General features: G+C 38.5%; 1 protein-coding gene across 2 annotated transcripts; it reads right to left on the reverse strand.

Annotated features, from left to right (window-relative positions):
* Positions 1-1,060: 1,060 nt before the first annotated feature.
* On the reverse strand, positions 1,061-23,174 carry CTSS (cathepsin S). Of its 2 annotated transcripts, none has more exons than XM_044914163.1 (8): positions 23,042-23,174; positions 21,828-21,951; positions 19,936-20,058; positions 18,727-18,876; positions 15,714-15,941; positions 14,544-14,709; positions 13,343-13,445; positions 1,061-1,523 (listed from the first exon to the last, which is right to left on the reverse strand). In XM_044914163.1, exons 1-8 carry the CDS (start codon positions 23,065-23,067, stop codon positions 1,424-1,426), a joined length of 1,020 nt encoding a protein of 339 aa, XP_044770098.1. In that variant the 5' UTR covers positions 23,068-23,174; the 3' UTR covers positions 1,061-1,423. The 2 variants fall into 2 exon arrangements, with proteins under 2 accessions (XP_044770098.1, XP_021543716.1); XM_021688041.2 differs by having other exon boundaries at positions 1,063-1,523; positions 21,828-21,954; positions 23,042-23,170.
* Between the last annotated feature and the right edge of the window lie 963 nt (positions 23,175-24,137).

Genomic DNA, 24,137 nt, shown 5'->3' on the forward strand with positions numbered 1-24,137 from the left:
ATAAATAAATATCTTTAAAAAAATAAAATGCTCTTTATGGAGAGGGAACCAAAGATAATCAAATCAGTTTAAGTTCATTTTAAGATCAACTAATTACATCATCCCACACATTTTTCATGTCATAGTCATGAACTGATTAAAATTTATGTATTTATTTTTTTAGAGGGGGAGGGGCAGAGGGAGAGGGAAAGAGAGAGAATCTTAAGCAGGCTCCATGCCCAGCATCGGGCCTGTTGTGGGGCTCCATCTCACAACCCTGAGATCATGACCTGAGCTGAAATCAAGAGTGGGTGGTTTAACTGAGCCACCTAGGCGCCCCCAAATTTAAAGTTCTTGCTGCATCTTCAGAATCTGTCTACTCTTCTAGAGCAGTTGGGACAAAGTTCAATCTGAATTAGATAAAAATATCAGTAATGGAATTTTTTTTTTTTAAGTAGGCTCCACACCCAGCATTTATTGACTGAGCCACCCAGGTACCCCAGTAATGGAATATTTTAAAAGAGATGCAGTTTGGTTATTTTATTCAGGTTGACTTAATTATTTGCCCCCAAAAGGTTCTGGCCAAATTGCTAATGACCAGGTAAAAATAATTTGAATTAGTATTTTTTTTTAAAAGATTTTATTTATTTATTTGACAGAGAGAGACATAGCGAGAGAGGGAACACAAGCGGGGGAGTGGGAGAGGGAGAAGCAGGCTTCCCGCCGAGCAGGGAGCCCGATGTGGGGCTCGATCCCAGAACCCTGGGATCATGACCTGAGCCGAAGGCAGACGCTTAACGACTGAGCCACCCAGGCGCCCCTGAATTAGTATATTAATTGTTGATCATTAAAATGATTCTTCCAAAGTGCTTGAAAACAGATTGCATCTTAAGTATTTGCCTACTTTAAAAAAAATTATCTAATCCTTTAATGTGCAAAGATATAATCTGAGCCCTCCAGACATTAATAACCTAGTAGTTTCCCCCATTAAATTTGCCAAAGCCCTTCACCAGCATACTATAATTTACATCCTCATGATAGATTATAATAGTTACCTAAGGATAAGAAAAGAATGGTATGTGGTAATGATACAAAGTTGAAAAGAGATATTTATTAAGCATTTATATGCCATCATATTACAAAAGGATATCAGGGAACTTAAAAAGACAAAGCATGTAAAATAAGAGTGACAAAACAAGCATGACAGATTTCTTCGGTTGACCAGTTCTCATACAGGTATATCTATAGTGCATTATTAATTTATGTAGCAAAATTTTTCCAATATCTGCAAAACTAAAAAAAATAGAAGAGTCAACCTATATTCTATTAGTACAGTAAATATACATTGGCCACAACATACTTATTTCTACAGGTTATAGCAGGTAAAATTAAGTTAAGAGAAAGTGTTTCATTTTTTTGGACTGTTATAAAATGAAGAGATCCTCTAGATTTCTGGGTAAGAGGGATAATTAGCAATCCCACAGTGATTTCCACTGTTTCTTGCCATCCGAATATATCCTTGGTCACCAAAGTTGAGGCCCCAGCTTTAGAAAAAGAAATAACACAAAATTACAAATGAATATAATCAAATCACATTATCAACTTTTTATCTCCTAGATTATTTTTCTCCTAAAGTGATTATATATGAAAAGCTATAAAACAAAATTAGAACAAAATAATATAATAATTTCCCCAGGGCTTTTAGGCAATTTTCAAAGGATAGTCTGGAAGGCTTTAGTGCTATATTGATGAATAGACTTAATACCTAAGGAAAACAATATAAATTCCATCCCAAACCTTTAATCCTCCTACTTTGTAAATACACCTCCTGCAGGGAAAGGGTGTTATTGTCCTTTCCAAGGCCCCATCGCTAAATGTTTTTGCATTACAGGATCATAGGTTATAATTTTTGTCAAACTTAGATGCCTTTAGAGAATGTCAATTAAGAAATATTTTTGAGTGACTACCATGGAAAAGGCATAAAGTAGGGAATTCGAAAGTAAGCAATAAAAAGTGCAGCTCTCAAACAGCTTTTTGACCTAGAAGTGGAGCTGAGGTAAGACTTTCTCATAGGTAAAGCTGTTAAAAAATGAAATATGCTATCTTAGGAGGCAGTGGCTCCTAACACTTCCACTGGCTCTGGAAGTGTTCAATCAGAGGTTTGCATAACTTGTTAGAGATGTTGCAGAGGGAATTTGTGGGCCAGGTAAGGGTTAGAAGAGATTAATGGTTCTCTCGCTTTTTTATTTCATGAACTTTGAGAATTAAAAAAAATTTTGCAAATTTACATAAAGTTACCAATATTTTATAGGTATTTTAAAGATTTTATAGATTGATTTTTAGAGAGAGAGAGAGCGAGTGAGCAGGGATAGGGGCAGGGGCGGAGGGAGAGGGAGAGAGAATCTCAAGCAGACTCGACACTGAGCACGGTGCCCAATGTGGGATTCGATCCCATGACCCTGAGATCATGACCGAAATCAAGTCGGATGCTTAACTGACTGAGCCACACAGGCACCCCAAAGTTACCAATTTTTAAATTAGCAAGTATGGACATTAAAAAAAAATACTCTTTATATCACCATCATATTGTAAAAGAAAGGATGTTTCAACACCAAAACAAAACTTAAGAGTCTCTAGTAGTCTCTAATTAAAGGATAGTCCTTTGAGCCAAATAAATTTATATATTTATGAAGGATACACCAAAATATTCTTTTTTTCTCATTTTGCCACAGACTAGTGAAAAAACTGACAAGATTTCTGTAAGAGAAATATTTTCTTAAGTTTTCTTATGATTCTGAGATTTTGTAATTGCAGGTATACAAATAATTATAATATGAAGCAAATTCATTAAGTGCTATAACTAGGATACAAATAAAAGCATGAATTTGAGAAAATGCCTACTGTGTTTGTATTTGGAGGACAGCAAGACATTTAGTTGAAAGGAAAATTGGATATCTTTAGGGTAGTAGGGGACAAAGAGGATAGAAAGTTGGTTTGGGGCTATGTTGTGAAGAGCTTAGAACAACAGCCTAAGGAACCTGTAGTTTGAATTCCACAGGCAAAGGGAAGCTGTTGCAAATTTTTGCTCAGGACTCAAAGGAAAGGTTGGTTGTGTCTTTGCATGCAGTGGAGAAACTAAGAAATGTTGCTTTATTGCAAGCAGACAGATGGCATCATTTAAAATGGCTGTGCTCTAATGGGCCTTAGACGTTCTCTGTATCAGCCATTCAGTGGACACTTTGTAGGTCTTATTTTTCTCTTGTATCACTTAACAAGGTTGTCCCCACTTCTCTCCTGGCCTTAAGATAATACGTGTCCTGTTTTTTCCCTTCTCTCTCTGCTCACTCCTCCTTAAACTCTTTCATGGGCTTCTTTACTGTTTCCTTTCATTTATTGCCGCTTCACTGCTTAAAATCCTTTAATGCCTCCCCAGTATCTTTAGAATTAAATCCAAACTCCACTGTTACCTCTTATTGATGGATGCAGTATTCTTTTAGTATCCAAAAAAAAAAAATAATAAATTCTGGTGAAGCTATTATTAATATTAATAGCTATCATTTATTGAGCACTTAGCTCTGTGCTAAGCACCTTAACATATACTACCTCACTTAATTACCACCCTGTGAGGTGGGTAGTAACTTCTTTGTACTGAAGAGGAAAATGGTCAAAGTGGTAAAACGGCTTGCTCAGATGGTTAATTATGAAGCCAGGGCACAAATCTAGGATTGTTTTACTTCAAAGCCTACTCTAACATTTATACTATCCCTAACCCTACATTATTCCTGTGAGTGAGGTAGCATGAGGGATGAAATTCAGACCAGAACATCCAGGACCTTATATAATCAATATCTTACTATATCTTGCTTTGTAATTATTTCACTGCCTTAAAAAAGTAGGTAAATCTCCCCCTCTTCATTTTTCCCTTCCTACTATCTTCTTTTTTTTTAACATATAATGTATTATTTGTTTCAGAGGAGACGAACCACAAGAGACTATGGACTCTGAGAAACAAACTGAGGCTTCCAGAGGGGTGGGGGGATGGGTTAGCCTGGTGATGGGTATTAAAGAGGGCACGTACTGAATGGAGCACTGGGTGTTATACGCAAACAATGCATCATGGAACACTACATCAAAAACTAATGATGTAATGTATGGTAATTAACAAAATAAAATTTAAAAAAAAGTAGGTAAAAAATTTTAGACAAACTGAATTTGAACCTAAGTTCTGGTAACGAAAGTTGAACTGAGTTCTAATTACTAACAGTATGAACTCAGTCAGTGAGGTCCTATTCAGAATCTGGATAGCTTACTCTTCCCAGCTTCATAGACCAAGATCAACTGTCCCAAACTTTGTAGAAATCCCAGACCTCTTTTTGACTGAGTCCTGCTAACCTTCCCTTAAAGAATAAAACTGATTAAAAATCTCAAGCTAAATAAATATGAGGACAAATTCTTTCCTTCAGAACTATGCAACATCTGCTCCAAATGTTCATTCCAGTCCTTACCAAGTTGTTTATTTTTACTGGGTCTATAGCCCTTTCATTCAAACTGTTTACCTGCAGGCAAGTTTCTTAACTCTGTCAGTATCAGGAGTTTCCTATTCTGTATTATGGAGATAAAATGCGTATCTCGTAGGTTACCTTAAAAATTAAGTGAGAAAATGTATTTAAAGTACTTGCACAGTGTCTGTATATGTAGTAAATACTCAGTAAGTAGAGGTGGCTATGTTTGTTATTATCCAAGTCTGAGTCCATTTGATTGGACTCAAGTAGAGTCCATCCCCTTTAAAAAAATACAGCCTTTTTCTAGGGTAACCAACAGTCCAGTTTGCCAGGGACTATTCTGGTTTAAAAAAAAAAAAAAGTCCTGTGGCCTAGGAAACCCATTAGTATTTGACATGGTGAGATGGTTGGCCACCCTACCTTCTCCCTGCATATTGTAGACTACTAACTTGTTAGACATTCCTTCTAGAATGTATGCCAGTTTCTTTTGTAATAAACTGCAGTTCTGAGCTTCCTAGGCTGTGCCAGATACTATTCTAGGCATTAGGCTTATGGAGGCAAACAAGATAGAAAAAGTCTTTTCAAAGCCTACGTAGGAAACATACAATAAACAAATAAATAATATGATAAAATAGAAGTACTATAAAGAAAAATAAAGCAGAGTAAGGGGATATGGAATGTTGGGAATTGGGGCTACATTTTATTTATTTATTTATTTTACTTATTTATTTTAAATATTTTACTTCTTTATTTGTCAGAGTGAGAGAGAGAGCACCCACAAGCAGGGGGAGTGGCAGGCAGGGGGAGAAGCAGGCTCCGTGCTGAGCAAGGAGCCCAATGCAGGACTCGATCCCAGGACCCTGGGATCACGACCTGGGCTGAAGGCAGATGCTTAACCAACTGAGCCACCCACGCATCCCTCAGGGCTACATTTTAGAAGGAGTAGTTAGGGAATGCTTCTCTGAGGAAATATTTGAGCAAAGGCAGTAAGTGAAGGTGCAAATGAAAAAGAGCTGGAATAAACCTGATGTGTGAGAAATAGCAAGTGTACCTTGAGAAAAGTTACTGAAAAAAAGCTGGTGTTCTTGGAGCTGAGTGAGACAGGTGAATGTAGTGGGAAATGTCGTTGGAGAGACAGGCTGAGGCCAGAAATTGTCACGGCTTTATAGGTCATGGATTTTGTTCTGAGTGTAAAGGAAAGCCATTAGAGCATTTGGGGAGGGGTAACATCATCTGCTTTATGCTTCAGAAAGATCATACTGGCTACTGTATAGAGGATTGACTGCAAGCAAACAAGAGGGGAAGTGACTACCAGTCAGGAGACTATTGCAATAGACCAAGAGACGGATGGTGACTTGAACTAGAGAGGTAACAGTAGAGATACTGAGAAGTGGTAAGATTTGGGAAAATTTAATGATGATAGAAATGACAGAATATGCTGATGGTTTAGGTGTGAGGTATCAAACGAAGAAAGAAAGGATGGTTCCAATCCTTGACCTGGGGTAAATGCTGTTGGCATACACTGAGATGGGAAAAATTGGAGCAGTGGGCAGGGTGTCAAGAGTCTGTTTGGACGTGCTAAGTTAAAGGGGCCTATAGATACTCAGGTGGAGAGGTCAAATAGTAGGCTTTTGGATATGGAGTCTGGAGTTCGGAAAAGAGATAGGGCTGAAGGTATAAAGTTGAGAGTCATCATCTGCTTGTTGTTTAAAACCATGACACTAAATGAGATCATCAAAAGAGTATAAAGAGAGAGAGAAATTGAGGCCTGGGCATTATATTTAAAAGTGAGGAAGAATAAGAGGAACTATAGAACTCAGGAGACTGAGAGGTAAAGTAGGAAGAAAATCAGGGGGGTATGGTGTCCTGAAAGTCAAATAAAGTGTTTCGGAAAGTAGAGAGTAACCATACATCAAACGTTAAGAGTGCAGGAAGATGAGACCTGACAACTACTTAATGAGGCAAGATGGAGGTGATTGTTGATTTTGACAAGAGTGATTTCAGTGGAGTAGTGGGAATAAATATCCTATTTGAGTTATAAACCAATATGCATATTCCTAATCTCTTTGTAGAGAAATCTCTAAGAAAAATTATTAGGTTATAACTTTTTCCTTTTTTAACTCTTTTCCAGCCTCTGATTCCATGGAGGAGGTAATACATATGAGTTTAATGTAGAACTTTAACTCTAAGAGTCAGGATCTCTTGAAAGATAAGACAGTAGCTTTCAGTGAGGGAAAATGGAATATGTTCTTTTTTCCAACTTGTATTTTATTAATTTAATCCATTTATGGATGAAAAGGAGGCATTTCAGTCTCCCATCCATCAGCTCCATTGACTTACCTCATTATCTAGAGACCCATCAATTTTGCAACTGTTTATCTTAGAGAGTTCATCAGATATTGCTTAAAGGTGTTCTGGATGCTTTCTTAGTTTTCGGGGAGTGTGTGTGTGTGTGTGTGTGTGTGTATTTAAGGTTCTCATTAGCTTATGGTTAATGTTTTTAATTTTTTTCCCCAGGCTAAAATTATTCTATGCCCAATAACTTTGGGCCTCCATTACTCATTGATCTGTAGCTTAGATTAAACTCCTCCCTTTTTTAAAAAAAAAGCATAATTGACATACAATATCCTATTAGTTTCAAGTGTGATTTCACAGTGATTTGATATTTTTATACATTACAAATGATCCTCATGCTAAGTCTAGTTACCACCTGTCACTATACAAAGTTATTACAATATTATTGACAATATTCTCTATATTGTACATTATATCCCCATGACCTATTTATTTTATAACTGGAAGTTTGTATCTCTTAATCCCCTTTACCTATTTTTCCCATCCACCCAAACCCTTCGCCTTCTGGTAACCAATAGTTTGCTTCTTGTATCTAGGAGTCTGTTTCTGTTTTGTTTTATTTTTTAGATTCTACATATAAGTGAAATCATATGGTATTTGTTTATCTAACTTATTTCACTTAGCATTATGCTAGGTTCATACATGTTGTCATGAATGGCAAGATTTCATTCTTTTTCTATGGCTGAGTAATATTCTATTGTGTGTATATGTATATATATATACCCCATCTTCCTTATCCATTTATCTATTGATGAACATTTAAAGATTTTATTTATTTATTTATTTGAGAGAGAGAGAGTGAGTGAGAGAGTGCATGCATGCAGGTGGGAGGGGCAGATGGGAAGGGAGAGGGAGAAGGAAAGAATCTCAAGCAGACTCCCTGCTGAGCGAGGAGCCTGATGTGGAGCTCAAATGCATGACCCTGAGATCATGACCTGAGCCGAAACCAAGAGTCAGAAGCTTAGCCCACTGTGCCACCCAGGTGCCCCAAGGGAACTAGTATTCTAACCAAGATCTGCCTGGCTTCAAAGTTACTGCTTTTACTCACTGTGCTATAGTGTATTATATAAAAAGTTAAACACCTATGTCCAGAAAGGGGAGAAAAATTCAGGGACATGGATCAATGTTAAACACCTGCCAGAAAGATTAAGTATAAACAAAAGGAAGATGTAAAAGAAGCCAAATAGAAGAAGACTCACATTCTTTTACTTGAGGTTAACTTAGTAGCATTGGAAATGACATATAATGTAACATTTTAAGAGATCAATAAGAGAGATCTGATCATCTAAGAGGATTGTGTTTGAGTCAACCTCTTGTAGAGTCTGGAATTCATGTCCATGTCCAGTCTCTCCTTGTTAGTACTCAGTGCCAGCGATCATTGTGGTCTCTTATAATTTGGTCCCTTTCGATCTCACTTCTCTAACAGTCACTCTATACTACAACCTTTATAAAAGAACATGCAGTTCCCTTAACTCATTTATTTTTCTCACCCTGGGCTTTTGCACATTTAGCTTCCTCTGCTCTGATTGTTCTTTTTCACATGGCAAAGTCCTTCTTGTCTTTTAAGACTCAGTCAAATAACCTAGCTAAAAGGCCTTCCCTGACTTCCAGGCTAGGCCAAGTACTCCTCTGTGCTTCTACCCTTTATCTTAGTGTTTATCACATTCTATTGCAATGGTCAGTACATACACCTACCCATTTTCCTGATATTAGACTATGAGTAACGTGAAGGATGATAGAAAGTCTGTATTTTTCATTGCTAAATCTGCTTTGCACTCTGCCATTTGATTGGTACTCAGTATATGTTTGTTGAATCAAGGTATGAATGAAGATGCAAAAATGAATAAGGGACTATTCTACTTTTAAGAAGTTTATATTCTAATGATGGAGCATGCTTTACAGAAATAGCTAGAATTTATAAAGCATTTCTAAAGCTTAGAAGTTAGAGAAACAATTCTGAGTAAATTAATGGGGTATGGAGGAGAAGGCATGTGAGGTAGGTTTTGAAGAATGAATAGGATTTTTAGTGAGGTTTTTTTTTTTTTTTCCATTTTAAAAGTAATAAGGTACTTGTTAAAGACTTTTGAAAATACATAAAGGTAGACAAAGACAACCATTATTAACATTTGGTATAATTCCTTCTGGTCCTTTAGTATAACATAAATCATAGAAATTGGGCATGCTATTTTAAACTTAATATTTATATTGTATATAAATTTTATGTTTATAGGCATTCTCCTTTTTTTTTAAGATTTTATTTATTTATTTGACAGAGACACAGTGAGAGAGGGAACACAAGCAGCGGGAGTGGGAGGGGGAGAAGCTGGCTTACCGCCGAGCAGGGAGCCCGATGCGGGGCTTGATCCCAGGACCCCGGGATCATGACCTGAGCCGAAGGCAAATGCTTAACGACTGAGCCACCCATGTGCCCCAGTATTCTCCATTTAAACATCTATTACAAGTATTTTATCAGGTTATTAATAATAGTCTGAGTAAATATAATTTCTAATACATGGGCTTGAATGTGTAATAGTTTAATATTGTCCCTATTAGGCATTTTCGGTTGTTTACTGGTTTTCACTATTAAATAAGAAGAATGAATGCTACAATTTACATAAATTGGGTATGAAGCTTTCCCCATATTTAGGATTATTTTCTTCATACAGTTTCAAAGAAATGAGAAAAAATTGGACAAAGAATGTGAACATTTAAAAAGGTTTTGATTCATACTATCGAACTGCTTTCAAGAAGGATTGTAACAATTTATTCTTCCACTGGAATGTATGCAAGTGCCCATTTCACCATAGACAGGTGGGATTTCTGTAGGCAGCAATGGGCTTTAAGGGCATTTCAGAAAGATAAAATAGCACAAGTAAAGAAACAGAAATAGCTAAGTGTCTATAAACTTAGGGAATGATGAGTAAGTAGTTCACTGTGGCCAGAGTGTAAATGTGGGTGCATGAGAACATAGGGGGAGAAAAGTCTAGAAAGCTATGTTGAAAACTAGATAATGGAGAATCTTGAACACGTGGTTAGGAATTTAGACTTCATTATGATGACAATGGTAAACTATTCAGAACTTTTGACCATGGGTTTACATGATCTATATTTTAAGAAGATGCTTCCATAGCTGGGTGAGAATGGAATCTGAAATAGAGCAGGAATAGAAGGAAATATAAAATATGATTCAAAGGCTGAATGGACAGGGCTATACGGATTGAAGGAGAGAAAGGAGAGTCCAAGATGATACCAAGGCTTTGATAACCTGAAGATGGTGATGCATTACTCAAAATAGGGAATTATTTTCCCTTGGGCTTATTCTAAAATACTTTTCAGGGGTGGAGGGTGGAAGGGAAGTTTAGATGGAAGGAGAGAGGGAATTTGAATTTAGACTTGTTGAGATAGAGAGTGTGTGTGTTGTGAGTAGCAGTAGGGTAGGCAGGTGGGAAATTTGCATTTTTTTTTTTTTAAAAGATTTTATTTATTTGAGAGCGAGAATGAGAGACAGCATGAGAGGGAGGAGGGTCAGAGGGAGAAGCAGACTCCCTGCCGAGCAGGGAGCCCGATGCGGGACTCGATCCCGGGACTCCAGGATCATGACCTGAGCCGAAGGCAGTCGCTTAACCAACTGAGCCACCCAGGCGCCCCAATTTGCATTTTTTTTTAAGATTTTATTTATTTAAGAGAGAGGGAGCGAGAGAGAGAGAGAACACAAGCAGGGAGGGGCAGAGGGAGATGCAGACTCCCAACTTAGCAGGGAGCCTGACATGGGACTCCCATGGACCCTGGGATCATGACCCGAGCTGAAGGCAGATGCTTAACCTACTGAGCCACCCAGGCATCTGGAAATTTGGATTTTTTTTTTTTAAAGATTTTATTTATTTATTCGACAGAGAGAGACACAGCAAGAGAGGGAACACAAGCAGGGGGAGCGGGAGAGGGAGAAGCAGGCTTCCCGCTGAGCAGGGAGCCCGATGTGGGGCTCGATCCCAGGACCCTGGGATCATGACCTGAGCCGAAGGCAGACGCCTAACGACTGAGCCACCCAGGCACCCCTGGAAATTTGGATTTTTTAAAAAAGATTTATTTATTTATTAGAGAGAGAGCACATGAGTGGCGGGAGGGGCAGAGGGAGAAACTCTTCAAGCAGACTCCCTGCTGAGTGTGGAGGGCAGGGCAGCTGCGGGCCTGAGGCTCGATCATTATAACCCATGAGACCACAATCTGAGCTGAAACCAAGAGTCGGTTGCTTAACTGACTGAGCCACCCAGGCGCCCTGGAAATTTGGATTTTTTAGCAAAGCTGTCAAGTTGGAAGTTGGACATGGAAGTCCGTTGCTTAGTAGAGAGTTTGTTTTTGGAGTTTGTGAATTGGCTATCATCCACATAATGGCAATAGTTGAAACTAAAGTTGCAGATGAGTATGCGTTAGTACAGCTAGAGCTAGAGCATAAGGGACAGGTGGAAGAAAGTAAGAAATGAGGCTAAAGCTTATACAGCAAAATGAGTCAGGATAGTGTTATGTCTTATGTCGTTGATGCCAAAGAAATAAATGCAGTAGAGAGTTTATAAAGCAGAGGAATTTTTCACTTTTCTGTGCCATTGCATATCCTTTTTAGGTGATTGGGCCATTTATTTTCCTCCTCTAACACATGAGCAATTCCACTCATCTGAAAACTTAATGCAAATAAGTAGCGCCTTCTCTGTGAAACTTTTAGGCATTTAGGCATCTCCTCATCTATGGCTCCATAGCCATTGAGACATATATCATTATACCGTGATGTGTTGTATTTTATTGTTTTAAAAATATATCTAACTCCCTACTGGACTGTTATGTGAGCTTTTTTGGGACAGGATGATTTCTCATTAATTTGTATTTCTAGGGCCTAGATAATGCCCATCACATTGTAGATGCCTAGTAAATGTTCATTGAATGAGTAAGTGCTGAGAAGGGGTTTTGAATTTAAACACTAAAAGATATAAATGGTCTTCCAGAAGAGCAGTTTCAATAGGGAAGGGAAGTTAGAATACATACTGTAGGAAGTCAACAAGAAAAAAGATGTAAGTGAAAATATTGCTTCATATAAAAACATTATCACTGGTCCAGGCCCAAGCTGATCAGTGCTGTGAATAGGTTACAAGTGAACCAAGATGTTGTTTCCTCAACTACCTTCCCAATAGGACATACAAATACTACCACCTTCTATGTGTGCCATGTATTGTGCTAAGGACACAAGGACAATACAGATCTTTACCCCAAAGGTGCATACCGAATACTAGTCATAGATAGGTAAACATACAATTTAAATATAATGTATAAAATACTCCAGTATGCATAAGACATTTTGGGAACATAGAAAAAACACATTTTACTCAGCCCAAGGATTTAGAAGGAAATTTCTGGTATAGAGAACGCCTTAGCTGGTTTTGAAGGAAAAGGAGAAATAAACCAAGTGAGGAGAAAGAATGTTCCTGGCAGAGGGAACAGCATAACCAAGCTATGAAGATATTAAAGATAAAATGGTATGTATGGGAACTCTGTGTATAGTTCAATGTAACTGGAATGAAAAGTGTGAGACAAGTGCCAGCAATTGAGCCTGGCAAGCCAGGCAGGGACCACAACATAGATGACTTGTCTTCTCCACTAGGGAACATTAATTTTACACCAAATGGTACTCTGTAGAACAATTATAAGCCCAGTTTGTCATATATGAGACATACCAGTTTGGAAGCAGTTTACAAAAGATGGATTTGAGAGTAAAGGAGACCAGCTTGAAGGCTACAGCAATAGTCCAGGCAAGAGATGTCTGAACCAAAGCAATAATGGAAGAAATGGAGAGGCGACAGAAGCAAGAACAGGTATGTGGAAAATTAGTTTGACTTGTTGCTTGATTAGATCTGGCCTACAACAAATCTATAGTGTTTAATTGGGTGACTGTGTTGTGTGTTATTGCCATTTAGTGAGACAGGAAGTTCTGGGGAAGGACACAATATGGTAGAGAGGGTACTGAATTCCTTGGACATACTGAGTTTGGAGAAACTAAGATACATGGAAGTGGATATGTCCAGATAAATAAGTCTGAATTTCAGGGCAGAGGATAGAGCTAGAGCTTGAGCTTTGAAAGCTATCAGCATATAGGCTATGGCTAAAATCACAAGAAAAATGTAGGCTAAGAAGAGTAATGGGCAAAGGATGGAGCCCCAGAGGAAAGACCAAATTTGGGGGCTAAGCAGAGGAATAGATATTTATAAAGGAGACTGAGAAGGAACGGTCAGAGAAGTATTCTAGAAGAAAAATCATGAAAACAAACTGCTGAAGCCAGAATAGGAAGTGAGGAAATGGGGGCACTGAGTAATTAATTTAGAATGTCACTTTATAAGAAGCTGTAAATGTTTATCATTGTCATTATCATAATCATCATCATCATAATCACAGCAAAGCATTTGTTGAAGCACCATCGAATTCCTTATTTTAATTAAATATGCACTAAAGTGCAAATATATTACCTGTTTTTCACAAGCCAGTAATCTTTCCCATTAAGGTTACCATAGCCAACCACTAATACACCATGATTCACATTCTGAGTACAGGATGGGTCATAGTAGACACCTGAGAATAAAATATAGGTGGAGAAAAAGAGTGAACAGTATGTGACAATAAGGACATTTGAAAATGCTACTGCTTTTAGTAGACTGTTTTATATACATGGCCAGCAAGTTGAATTATGATTTTAGGAACATATACTCTCATTAAACTATGTGGAGTTCATAATTCTTTGCCATCAATTCTGTATTTATTGGTTTTCTTGCCAAGTTTGGCATTGATCCAGTCACAGTTCCCTCAGAAATCTTTGATAAACAGCTACCTTTTTCTAATTATTTTTTAAAGATTTTATTTATTTATTTATTTGAGAGAGAGAGACCGCGAGTGAGCACGAGCAGGAGGAGGGGCAGAGGGGGAGAGAGAGAGAATCCCAAGCAGACTCTGTGCTGAGCGTGGAGCCTGACACATGGCTCAGTCTCAGGACCCTGAGATCATGACCTGGCTGAAATCAAGAGTTGGATACTTAACTGACTGAGCCACCCAGGTGCCCCCTTTTTCTAACCATTTTTAATTTATATAGAGTCAGTTACGTCAGTTACTGTATTTCTTTGTATATATTCCTAAATTGTTTATTCTGTATATTTTTATTCTTTACTAGATGAAATGATCTTTGGGTGAGGCTTTTTTTTTTTTTTTTAAATAAAACAGTATAGCCATTTACTTGGTTTAACACAATGCTCTAACACTGGCAGGTGCCCTCCTTGTATCCCGTAGTGCTGCACCTACGGTGCACAGTGGCTCCAGGGGTTAGGAGCCCAGGCTCTGGAGTCAACGTTGCATGGTTTCTAAGCCTAGCTGACCACTTCCAGACTGTATGACTTTTGGCAAGTTAACCGTCTAAGACTTGTTCATCTGTAAAATAGGGTTATTGTGAGGATTAAATAAGATACTGCATGGAAAGAATTTATCATAGTACTTGGCATATAGTACTAGGAAATTTTGTACTAATTAGTACTAATTAGAACTGGATATAAAATACATATATGAAATGAAGGATTCTGTTTAACCTGAACATTCAGAGGTGGGGTGATGGGGAAGGATAATATTCTTTCTTACGGCGCAGGGGCAGCATATAATAAGAAGATAGCACATCTGAGTTTTTACCACTTCTGTACAGGAAGAAAGAAGAGTGTTTTGCGTCAATAGCAACAGACACAGGTCCTTTATTGGCCACAGCTTCCTTCAAGGCATCTTCGCTGCCAAAGGGAAGTTCAATATAATTTGAACATGTGGCAGCTCGATTTCTTGAGTCATACCTGCACTTTCCATCCTGCAAAAAAAAGGTATAAATCAGATAAAGAAGTATACTTCAACTTCCTTTATATCACCAACATCCTAAGTCTGGATTTCAAATATGCTTTCTTTCCTCATTTAGCCTTTCAGATGTCTAAGGTCCCTTCTTCCTTTTAAAGGAAGAAAAATCAAATCTTCCAAAACGCTAACAGTTCCATGTTTCACTAGTAACAGAGGAAATACATAACGATTATATTGTTTTAAGTTGTGAACATCTTCATGCATGCAAAAGTTGCTGGATAATGTCTCTCTCAGGTGGATTGCAGGGGTATACTATGTAAAGATCATAAACTCTATACTAGAACTTCTTTAAAGTCTTTTTGACGATATAATGTGTGCAAGATGATCTGCAGTTTAAATTATGGTTTATAAAGACCATATAATCTGAAAAACACTTAGAGTGCATATTTTAGTAGGAAAAGAGAGGTTATAAATTCACTTTTGTTGTGCATATATGTATGGTTTTTTAAATGCTTAATAGGACAAAAAACTTGAAAGAAATAAACCAAAATAATGGTGGTTAAGGTAGGAGGTTTTGGAGTGGTATTTTTATATTTTCTAAATTTTCAGTAACATGGATATATTAATTCATTTAACAAAATATATCATGAACTTGTGAGGAGAAAGAAGAGAGCATTATTTAGCTTTTTAGTAGGTAGGAGAATGATGTGGTTGATGATCTGAGAATAAGGTTGAGCATGGGAGGCCATAGGAAAAACAAGTTGAAATACCAAGCAGATGAACAGAAAGAATTCTTAGGTTTACTGAAAATCCATTTTTCATGAATTCTACTTGCTTAAAACCATTGTGCCACTGATGAATTAAGAAGACTACTGAATAAGGAAGTGAACTCTTGAAAATTTAAGAATTCCTGATCAGGATTTTCATACACTGCTTCTCAAGTGATTGGCTTGGTTGTGAGTTTAATTCAGTTAATCAAGGGATAACATAAAGACCCAAAAAAGTTTGTTTGTGACACACCATAGCTTTGTAGGGATAGGAAGCTTCTGAATCGATGCCCTTGTTATCAATAATATACTGGAAAGCCTCTGTCATGAAGCCACCATTGCAGCCTTCATTCCTGTATTTTTCAGTTGAGCAATCTACCAGGTTCTGTGCACTCAGGGACACCAGCTTTCCTGTTTTCAGCTTCAGCTGTGCTTCCAGGGCCCCCACAGCACTGAAAGCCCAACAAGCACCACAAGCACCCTAAAACAGAGACAAGGTCACAAAGGTAATCAGAGAGAGTAGGGAAGGAGGACTTCCATAACACAACCTGGTTACCTCCCAACATGTCTGCTCTGTCAGTTGTTATAGGAACAGCTCCCCCCACTACAGTTTCTTCATTTCTTAGCCATGGACATGAAGACTAAATACTTGATTGTTTTCTGAGCAAGGTCCTATATTGATAGAAATTTGCAAATGGCTGAGCATAATTGCCGTAGTCAAATATATTAAGAAAGCACCTACTGAGCATGCACCAGATCTCAGCTATCTTCACCCATAAGTAAGGTAGATAGTCATCTACAGTACAGTGATTTTGAGAGGAGCTAGGATGATTCTCTTGACTTAAAATACCTTTTCTCCTGTCAAATAAGGCCGGAAGATATATGGTTAAATATTTTCAAACTTTTTTTTTTAAGATTTTATGTCTTTGACAGAGAGAGACACAGTGAGAGAGGGAATACAAGCAGGGGGAGTGGGAGAGGGAGAAACAGGCTTCCTGCCGAGCAAGGAGCCCGATGCGGGGCTCGATCCCAGGACCCTGGGATCATGACCTGAGCCGAAGGCAGACGCTTAATGACCGAGCCACCCAGGTGCCCCTTTTTTCACACATTTTTAGCTTCATAATTTTTTGATCAAAGATAGTTTACAGGGAAGCATAAACAAACAGAAAAACACAAAGCTGCTTTAGTTAAAAAAGATCTGGAGCCTTATCATAATTGTTCTCTTCACTTCTTCCTTCATTCCACCTTGCTCTCTACCCAAAGGAAGCAAATTGAATTTGCTTTTGGTTAAAGCAAAATCACCCATTAAAATGCAAGCATCCAGAGAACGGATCTCCATTAGATTGTTTATATTTAATACCTAAATGTGTACTTTACTGGATCTTCCCAAACTTTTATTTTCTTATTTTTTTAAGTAGCCTCCATGACCAACATGGGGCTTTAACTCACGACCCTGAGATTGAGCGTTGCATGCTCTACTGACTGAGCCAGCCAGGCGCCCCCAAACTTATTTTAGACTAAGAAACCCAAAACTAATTGCAAGAAAAATATCTAGGAAGAACAGAATAAGATATTAGCAGTACCATTCACTTCTTAATTTTTACTTTTGGGACACCTGGGTGGCTCAGTCAGTTAAGCATCTGCCTTTGGCTCAGGTCATGATCCCAGGGTCCTGGGATCAAGCCCTGTGTCAGGCACCCTTCTCAGTGGAGATTCTGCTTCTCCCTCTCCCTCAGCCCCTCCCCGCACCTGGGCTCTCTCTCAAATAAATAATTAATTCTTTAAAAAATATGTTTACTCTCAGGGGCGCCTGGGTGGCTCAGATGGTTGAGCGTCTGCCTTCGGCTCAGGTCATGATCCCAGCGTCCTGGGATCGAGTCCCGCATCAGGCTCCCTGCTCCTTGGGAGCCTGCTTCTCCCTCTGCCTCTCTCTCTCATGAATAAATAAAATTAAAAAAATAATAATAATAAAAAAAATAAAAAATACGTTTACTCTCTTTCGCTTTCACTCTCTCAAATAAATAAATAAAATCTTTAAAAATAAATAAATAAAAGGGGCACCTGGGTGGCTCAGTTGGTTAAGCTTCTGCCTTCAGCTCAGGTCATGATTCCAGGGTCCTGGGAGAGAGCCCCACATCAGTCTCCCTGCTCAGCGGAGAGCCTGTTTCTCCTTCTCCCTATGCCTGCCACTCTGCCTACTTGTGCTCTTTCTCTATCTCTCTGTCAAATAAATAAATAAAATCTTTTTTAAAAAGTAAATAAAATAAATAAATAAATAAAAATAAAAAGATATGTTTACTTTCTTCATTGGTCACCAGCTGGGGCAGATGCTCAGAACACTTGGCTTCTTCTCCCTTACCCTCACCTCTAAGGTGATACATGTGTTTTACCCTTATTTAGGATTTTTGCCACTTTTTTTTTTTAAGTAGTCTCCATGGCCAGCATAGAGCCCAACATGGGGCTTGAACTCATGACCCTGAGATCAAGACCTGAGCTGAGATCAAGAGTCCGATGCTTAACCAACTGAGCCACCCAGGCACCCCTTAAAGCGAACTAAAGGAAATACAAAAACATAGGAACAAATTCATAAAACCCACACTGTATTTCTTACTGTAACAATGCAAGCCTAGTCATGAGTTAACTTGACTGGTACAATTTATAGGCCACTCTCAGCTCTGGGTTTTCCCTCTCCTTCAGTCCTGAAATGTAGGGAGAAACTTCCTGATCAATATTCTCTCACACACACAATACTGTTTCTCAAGCAATTGCCTTGGTGGAAGGCCCAGTGCAGTTGATCGATAGTATGAGCACTAAAAATTTGTCTTAAAGAAACATATTTGCTCAGTTCACAGTTTTGTCTAATGTGGCTCTAACCATTGGTATTCTAATTATCAATTGAGATTTATGTAAGTATGGTAACTTACTCTAAAAGATTGTGACTAATCTTTAGACAATGCTTTCTAGAATTAATAAAAAAACAAAAGCAATAGTAGCCTGCAAGTTTCAAATATTCCTCTAAAAAATTTGTTGAGGAAAGTGGTCACAGCAGGACTAAACAAGGACTAAACTGTGGAGAATACAAATAAAGTATGATATGTGGTCATTGTCCTCAAGGAGCTTACAGTTTAGTTGGGAAGACAAGAATAACAAAAATCATTAGAAATAACATTAGGGAGATTCTGCTGCCAAATTATGTAGCTGGACTAAGTATTGACAGAAGAGAGAGCTCTTCCGGGGGTACAGAAGCCTGGGATAACAATACTCACCTGGTATTTCACTTTAGTAACACACCCCTTCTCTCTCCAGTCCACAGAATCAGGCAATTTCTGATTAGAGTTTGACTTGTAAGTGATATTTCTCTGCCATTGGCTGGGAACTCTCAGGGAACTCATCAAAGATATCACTTCTTCACTGGTCTACAAGACAAATATATATATATCTCCTTTTACTTATGACCTTCTTTTCAATATTCTAATAACTAACTGTGAATAAATTTAACAGCCAAGAAAAACTAGTGGTAGTTGTAACCAACATAGGTATTGCTAACTATCTGATAGGTGAATTATCTGGGTCTCTTTCACACTTTGTCTTGGCACCCACTTAGGCATTGGGAAGAAGAAGAAAGTGATAAAAACTAGAAGTTACAGGAAGGCAGATTTTTGGTTTAAAGCAAGGCAGAATTTTATACAAGGGCTGTCTAAAAAGTGGACTGAACTGGTTTTCCTTGTGAGAAAGAATTACAAAGAAGATGCCTGCATTTAGGTAGAAATTTAATCTACCCAGGGTGTTCTCTTCCAAGAGGTACTATGATTCTTAATTTTGGCCTCAACAGTAAAGTTTTGTAGGGCAGGAAAAAATTTAAAAACTAATGGGAGGGACGCCTGGGTGGCTCAGTCAGTTAAGCCGCTGCCTTCGGCTCCGGTCATGATCCCAGTATCCTGGGATCGAGTCCCACGTCAGGCTCCTTGCTCGGTGGGGAGCCTGCTTCTCCCTCTGCCTGCCTCTCCCCCTGCTTGTGTTCTGTCTCTCTGACAAATAAATAAAATCTAAAAACAAAAAACAAAAAAACTAATGGGAGAGTATTTGTGATATTAAATACCCACACTCTCTCATTAAGAAGGCAGGTGGACCATACTGAATTATCAGTTAAGATGTACATAAGTATGGTAACTTACTCTAAAAGATTGTGAGTAATCTTTCGGCAGTGCTTTCTAGAATTAATAAAAAACAAAAGCAATACTAGCCTCTGAGTTTCAAATATGCCTCTAAAAAATTTATTAAGGGAAGTGGTCACAGTAGGACTAAACAAGGAATCTGCAAATTCTTATGTCCTTAAATTCTACTGTTTTCTAACTTTGTACACACACACACACACACACACATATTCCTTTGCTGTTTACCTTCAAATTGCCTTTGGGGAGATGGAAATCATGCTTACCCAGAGATGAAAGTAGGATTATTTGTAATTTACTTACCATGTCTCCCAGATGGTTCATGCCTAGATCATATGAATGCATTCCCATTGAGTGTTCCAGATTGTGAAGCATCACAAATTTTAGATTCTTTTCCCAGATAAGACGCCTTGCTACTTCTTCATTCTAAAATGTAAGGAGGAAGAACATAGTCACAGGCATATCTTAAAATTATTGTAGGTTCAGTTCCAGACTACTGCAGTAAAGCAAATACCACAGTAAAGTGAGTCAAATAAAATTTTTGGTTTCTCCATGCATATAAAAGTCACGTTTACACTATACTATAGTTTATTAAGTGTGCAAAAGCATTATGTTATTTGAACTTTGAAATAAATTATAAAGGTAGAATACTAATCAAAAGTTATTTTCATTCCTTCCAAGGGACTGGAATCATTAAAAAGAGAGATAGTATTCATTTAACCAGATAGTGGTGCTAACTGAACAACTTACTCTGGTTAACCTTGAAATTAGAGGCTTGTTTCTAAAGGGGATTGGATGAGGGTAAAATTCATCACTACTAAGAAAACAACTTAGTGCACATCCTACTAAAAGTGTCATTTTTATACAAAAATAATGTATCAAAGAAATTAATACATAATTCTTGCTTACAAAGTCAGAAATATATATATCTTAAAGATTTTAAGTAATCTATACCCAACGTGAAGCTCGAACCCACAACCCCGAGATCAAGAGTTATGTGCTCCACTGACTGAGCCAGCCAGCTGCCCCTCAGAAATATTATTTTTAGAGTTGTGATTAAGAGTCTGAGAATAAGAGCTGTGATTAAGAGTCTCCTGAGCCAGCCATGCACCCCCAAACTCAGAAATAGTATATAGTTATAAGACTCAGTTATTTGAAGCACTAGGGTTAAGGTCTTTTTTAAAAAAAGATTTCATTTATTTGACAGAGAGAGAATGAGCGTGGGGGAGGAGCAAGGGAGGAGGGAGAAGCAGACTCCCTACTGAGCAGGGAGTCCAACACGGGGCTCAGGCTCGACCCCAGGACCCCGGGATCATGACCTGAACCAAAGGCAGATGCTTAACCGACTGCGCCACCCAGGTGTCCTTCTTAAGGTCTTAAAAATCAGTAAATATATGGGGCGCCTGGGTGGCGCAGTCGGTTAAGCATCTGCCTTCGGCTCAGGTCATGATCCAGGGTCCTAGGATGGAGCCCTCCTTGCTCAGCGGGGAGCCTGCTTCTCCCTCTCCCTCTGCCTGTAGCTACCCCCACTTGTTCCCCTCTCTCTCACTATCTATGTGTCAAATAATAATTAAAATCTTTAAAAAAAATCAATAAGTATGCATTGAAATAAAAACAAAAGTACATCGTGGGAATTGAAAGTCAAAAAACATCTGGTAGTGCTTCTATGCGCCAGGGACTGAAATAGGTCTTTTTGTCCCCAAACATGTGCTTTATCCCCCTTGACCTGGAACCTGCATTCCCGTTACAACTTTGTTTGCTCCCTGGCTTCTATGAATTCTTGGCTCACGTGTCACCTTTGATGAGGGTGCTTCCCTGAGCATTCTGTTGTATATAAAGAATAATCAGTTCCAGCCCCTCACAGCCATCTCCCAGAGCCCTCCAGAGCTCTAGGTATCGCTAGACCCCCATGCCCTGCTTTATTTTTCTCTACTGCACTTGTCACCACCTACCATACTATATATCTGTTTATTTATTTACTTAATTCCTGTCTCCCCTGCTATAATATGAGCTCCACAAAAACAGGAACTTTGCTTTGTTTCCTGCTATATCTTTGGTACCAAAAATAGAATCTGGCAAGAGATGAGTGCGTAAGCATTTATTGAAAACATTGCTTGTAAGCATATAATTTTGAGGGGGAGAAACCACAGGATACTTGAGCAAAAGCAAATTGCTCAAGTAACAATCCCACGTACCTTTTCCTTGTATTGTTTGCCATAGGTTTTCTTCCAAAGAGTCCAGTGCTGATCCAGAGTGGGATCTCTGTGTGCTTGCGCCTCCACACAGGAGCAGGCCAGCAGCACGCAAACCAGCCATTTCCTTCTGTTAAAGGGAAGGTAACAGAAGCAGAGTCGCTATTAGCTGCATATATTGTGACCAAATTTTCACATTAAAAAAATAGCACTGTAAAGTCAAAAGGACAATACAAATCAGAATTATACAGGAAACTTTCTGGGATTTATTGTCACAAGGAGTAAACTGTAGATTTATGACTGGAATACCACTTCCAATACTTAGTAGCACTTTAGAAAGTGATTTTCAGAAATTTCCTGATACCTGGTATGCCAAACTTTCATCCAAAGTAGGGGGAACTGGGTAGGAGAGGGAGGCAGGGACTTTACAGGATTTGCCAACAAATCTAATCAAGGGAAATCGCCCCCCACCATTCTCAAGAGGGCAAACCTTTGAAAAATCAGTTTATCTTCATAATTTTTGAATACATGGGCTCTTCTTTTTTTTTTTTTTTAAGATTTTATTTATTTATTTGAGAGAGAGAGAGAGCATGAGGGGGAGAGGGTCAGAGGGAGAAGCAGACTCCTCGCTGAGCAAGGAGCCCGATGCAGGACTCGATCCCGGGACTCCAGGATCATGACCTGAGCCGAAGGCAGTCGCTTAACCAACTGAGCCACCCAGGCGCCCTACATGGGCTCTTCTTAATTGGTCTATTTAAGTATCCACAATGTTTAGAGGTAATTGAAAGACACCTCCCATGTATTGCTTTCAAATCCTAGAGTCATTTTATTTTTTTAACCAGTTTTTCTAATAATCGAAATATCCATTTCAAAGGAAGCACTTACGTACTTTTGAAAACACCACTTCTATATTTAATACAAAAAGACTTGAACAGTAATTCAGTGACTACCTCCCTCAAACTGGATTCTATTTTCTTTTCTGATTATATTCCAAAGAAAGCTACGTTTCAGCCTCAGGTTTAGATGTGCAAGCAGACATTTAACTTTTCAAAAATAGATTCTCTTTAGTCAAAAAAAACAAGAGGCAAACTGAGCGGCACAATATTTTCGTTTACTTCCTGAAACCAATGGTTTAAAGCCTGGCAGGCACAGCAAGCTAAAGACACAAACGGAGGGTTTAAAGACCAAACAGTAGAAAAAGACCAGACATTACGTACATGATAGAACCGGCAGGTGCTCCCATACTATGAATGCCCGAAAGGCGAGCCCTCTCCAAAGGTTTGAAGGCAGCAGAGGGACTTTAGTTACATTGACTTTAAAAAGATACTGGGCTTGTCACATGAGGTATCCACAATGAGGAAGTGAACTTTCATTTCAGTTTCATTTAAAAATCTAACCACATCAGCTATCTTCTGGCCCTCAACCCTCTGGTTTTGGAGGGTACAGTCGGTATAGTAAGCCACCAAAAAGCACCCCAGTGGAGCCGATCAGTAGAACAAACTCAGCAAAATAGGAGCACCATTTGGATGATTCACTTTACCTCAAAACACCAAATACAGATGGAAAAATTTAGTTATGAAGAAATTTGGATTAAGCTCCTGAAATCCCACTTTCCTCCAGAATTTCCTCTGAAAATCTGTAACCATCTGTGATTACTGTTGTCTCATTCTTACTCAACTATTCCTTGGTTCATCAATTCAAAATATTTTTTTTTTTAAGATTTTATTTGTTTATCATTTGAGAGAGAGAACAAGCCGAGGGGAGAGACAGAGCGAGAGGGAGAAGTAGGCTCTCTGCTGAGCAGGAAGCCCGATGTGGGGCTCGATCCCAGGACCCCGGGATCACGACCTGAGCCAAATGCAGAGGCTTAACTGACTGATCCACCCAGGCGCCCCTCAAAATATCTTTATTGATAGTAATATTTGTTAGCATATTCATGGAAAGAAAATAGGCCTAGGTACATCTAAGTGCTAGAGTGGTTAGCTGCGTGGTGCAGGGGCAAGATGAACTAGCATTTTTTATAATTTGTGTATTCCTAATTACTAATGAGGTTGAGCATCTTTTCACACATTATGGACCATTGGAGTATTCTGTGAAATGTCTGTTCATATGTTTTCGTTTTTCTATTGTATTGTTGCTTTTTCTTAGTGTTTTGTAGTTGCTTTTTATATATACATATATTCTGGCTACTAATCTTCGACAGTTCTATATACTAAAAATATCTTCTCTCAGTCTTTCACAGGTATCTAGCTTATATTGATTTTTTCTATATGAAATTTCACAATGTTGATGTAGAAAAATTTATTCACTTTT

Source organism: Neomonachus schauinslandi, chromosome 4 (genome assembly GCF_002201575.2).
Source record: "Neomonachus schauinslandi chromosome 4, ASM220157v2, whole genome shotgun sequence".
In the NCBI taxonomy this organism is placed as follows: Eukaryota; Metazoa; Chordata; class Mammalia; order Carnivora; family Phocidae; genus Neomonachus; species Neomonachus schauinslandi.

What these genes read in the sequence shown, in the direction of transcription:
- CTSS (XM_021688041.2), bottom strand. Translation starts at nt 23,067, where the DNA reads ATGGGAGCACCTGCCGGTTCTATCAT. An exon ending in GCAAACAATACAAGGAAAAG is followed by an intron (nt 20,059 to 21,827) that starts GTACGTGGGATT and finishes CTTACATTTTAG; the next exon opens with AATGAAGAAGTAGCAAGGCG. An exon ending in TTACTAAAGTGAAATACCAG is followed by an intron (nt 15,942 to 18,726) that starts GTGAGTATTGTT and finishes TCTCTGTTTTAG; the next exon opens with GGTGCTTGTGGTGCTTGTTG.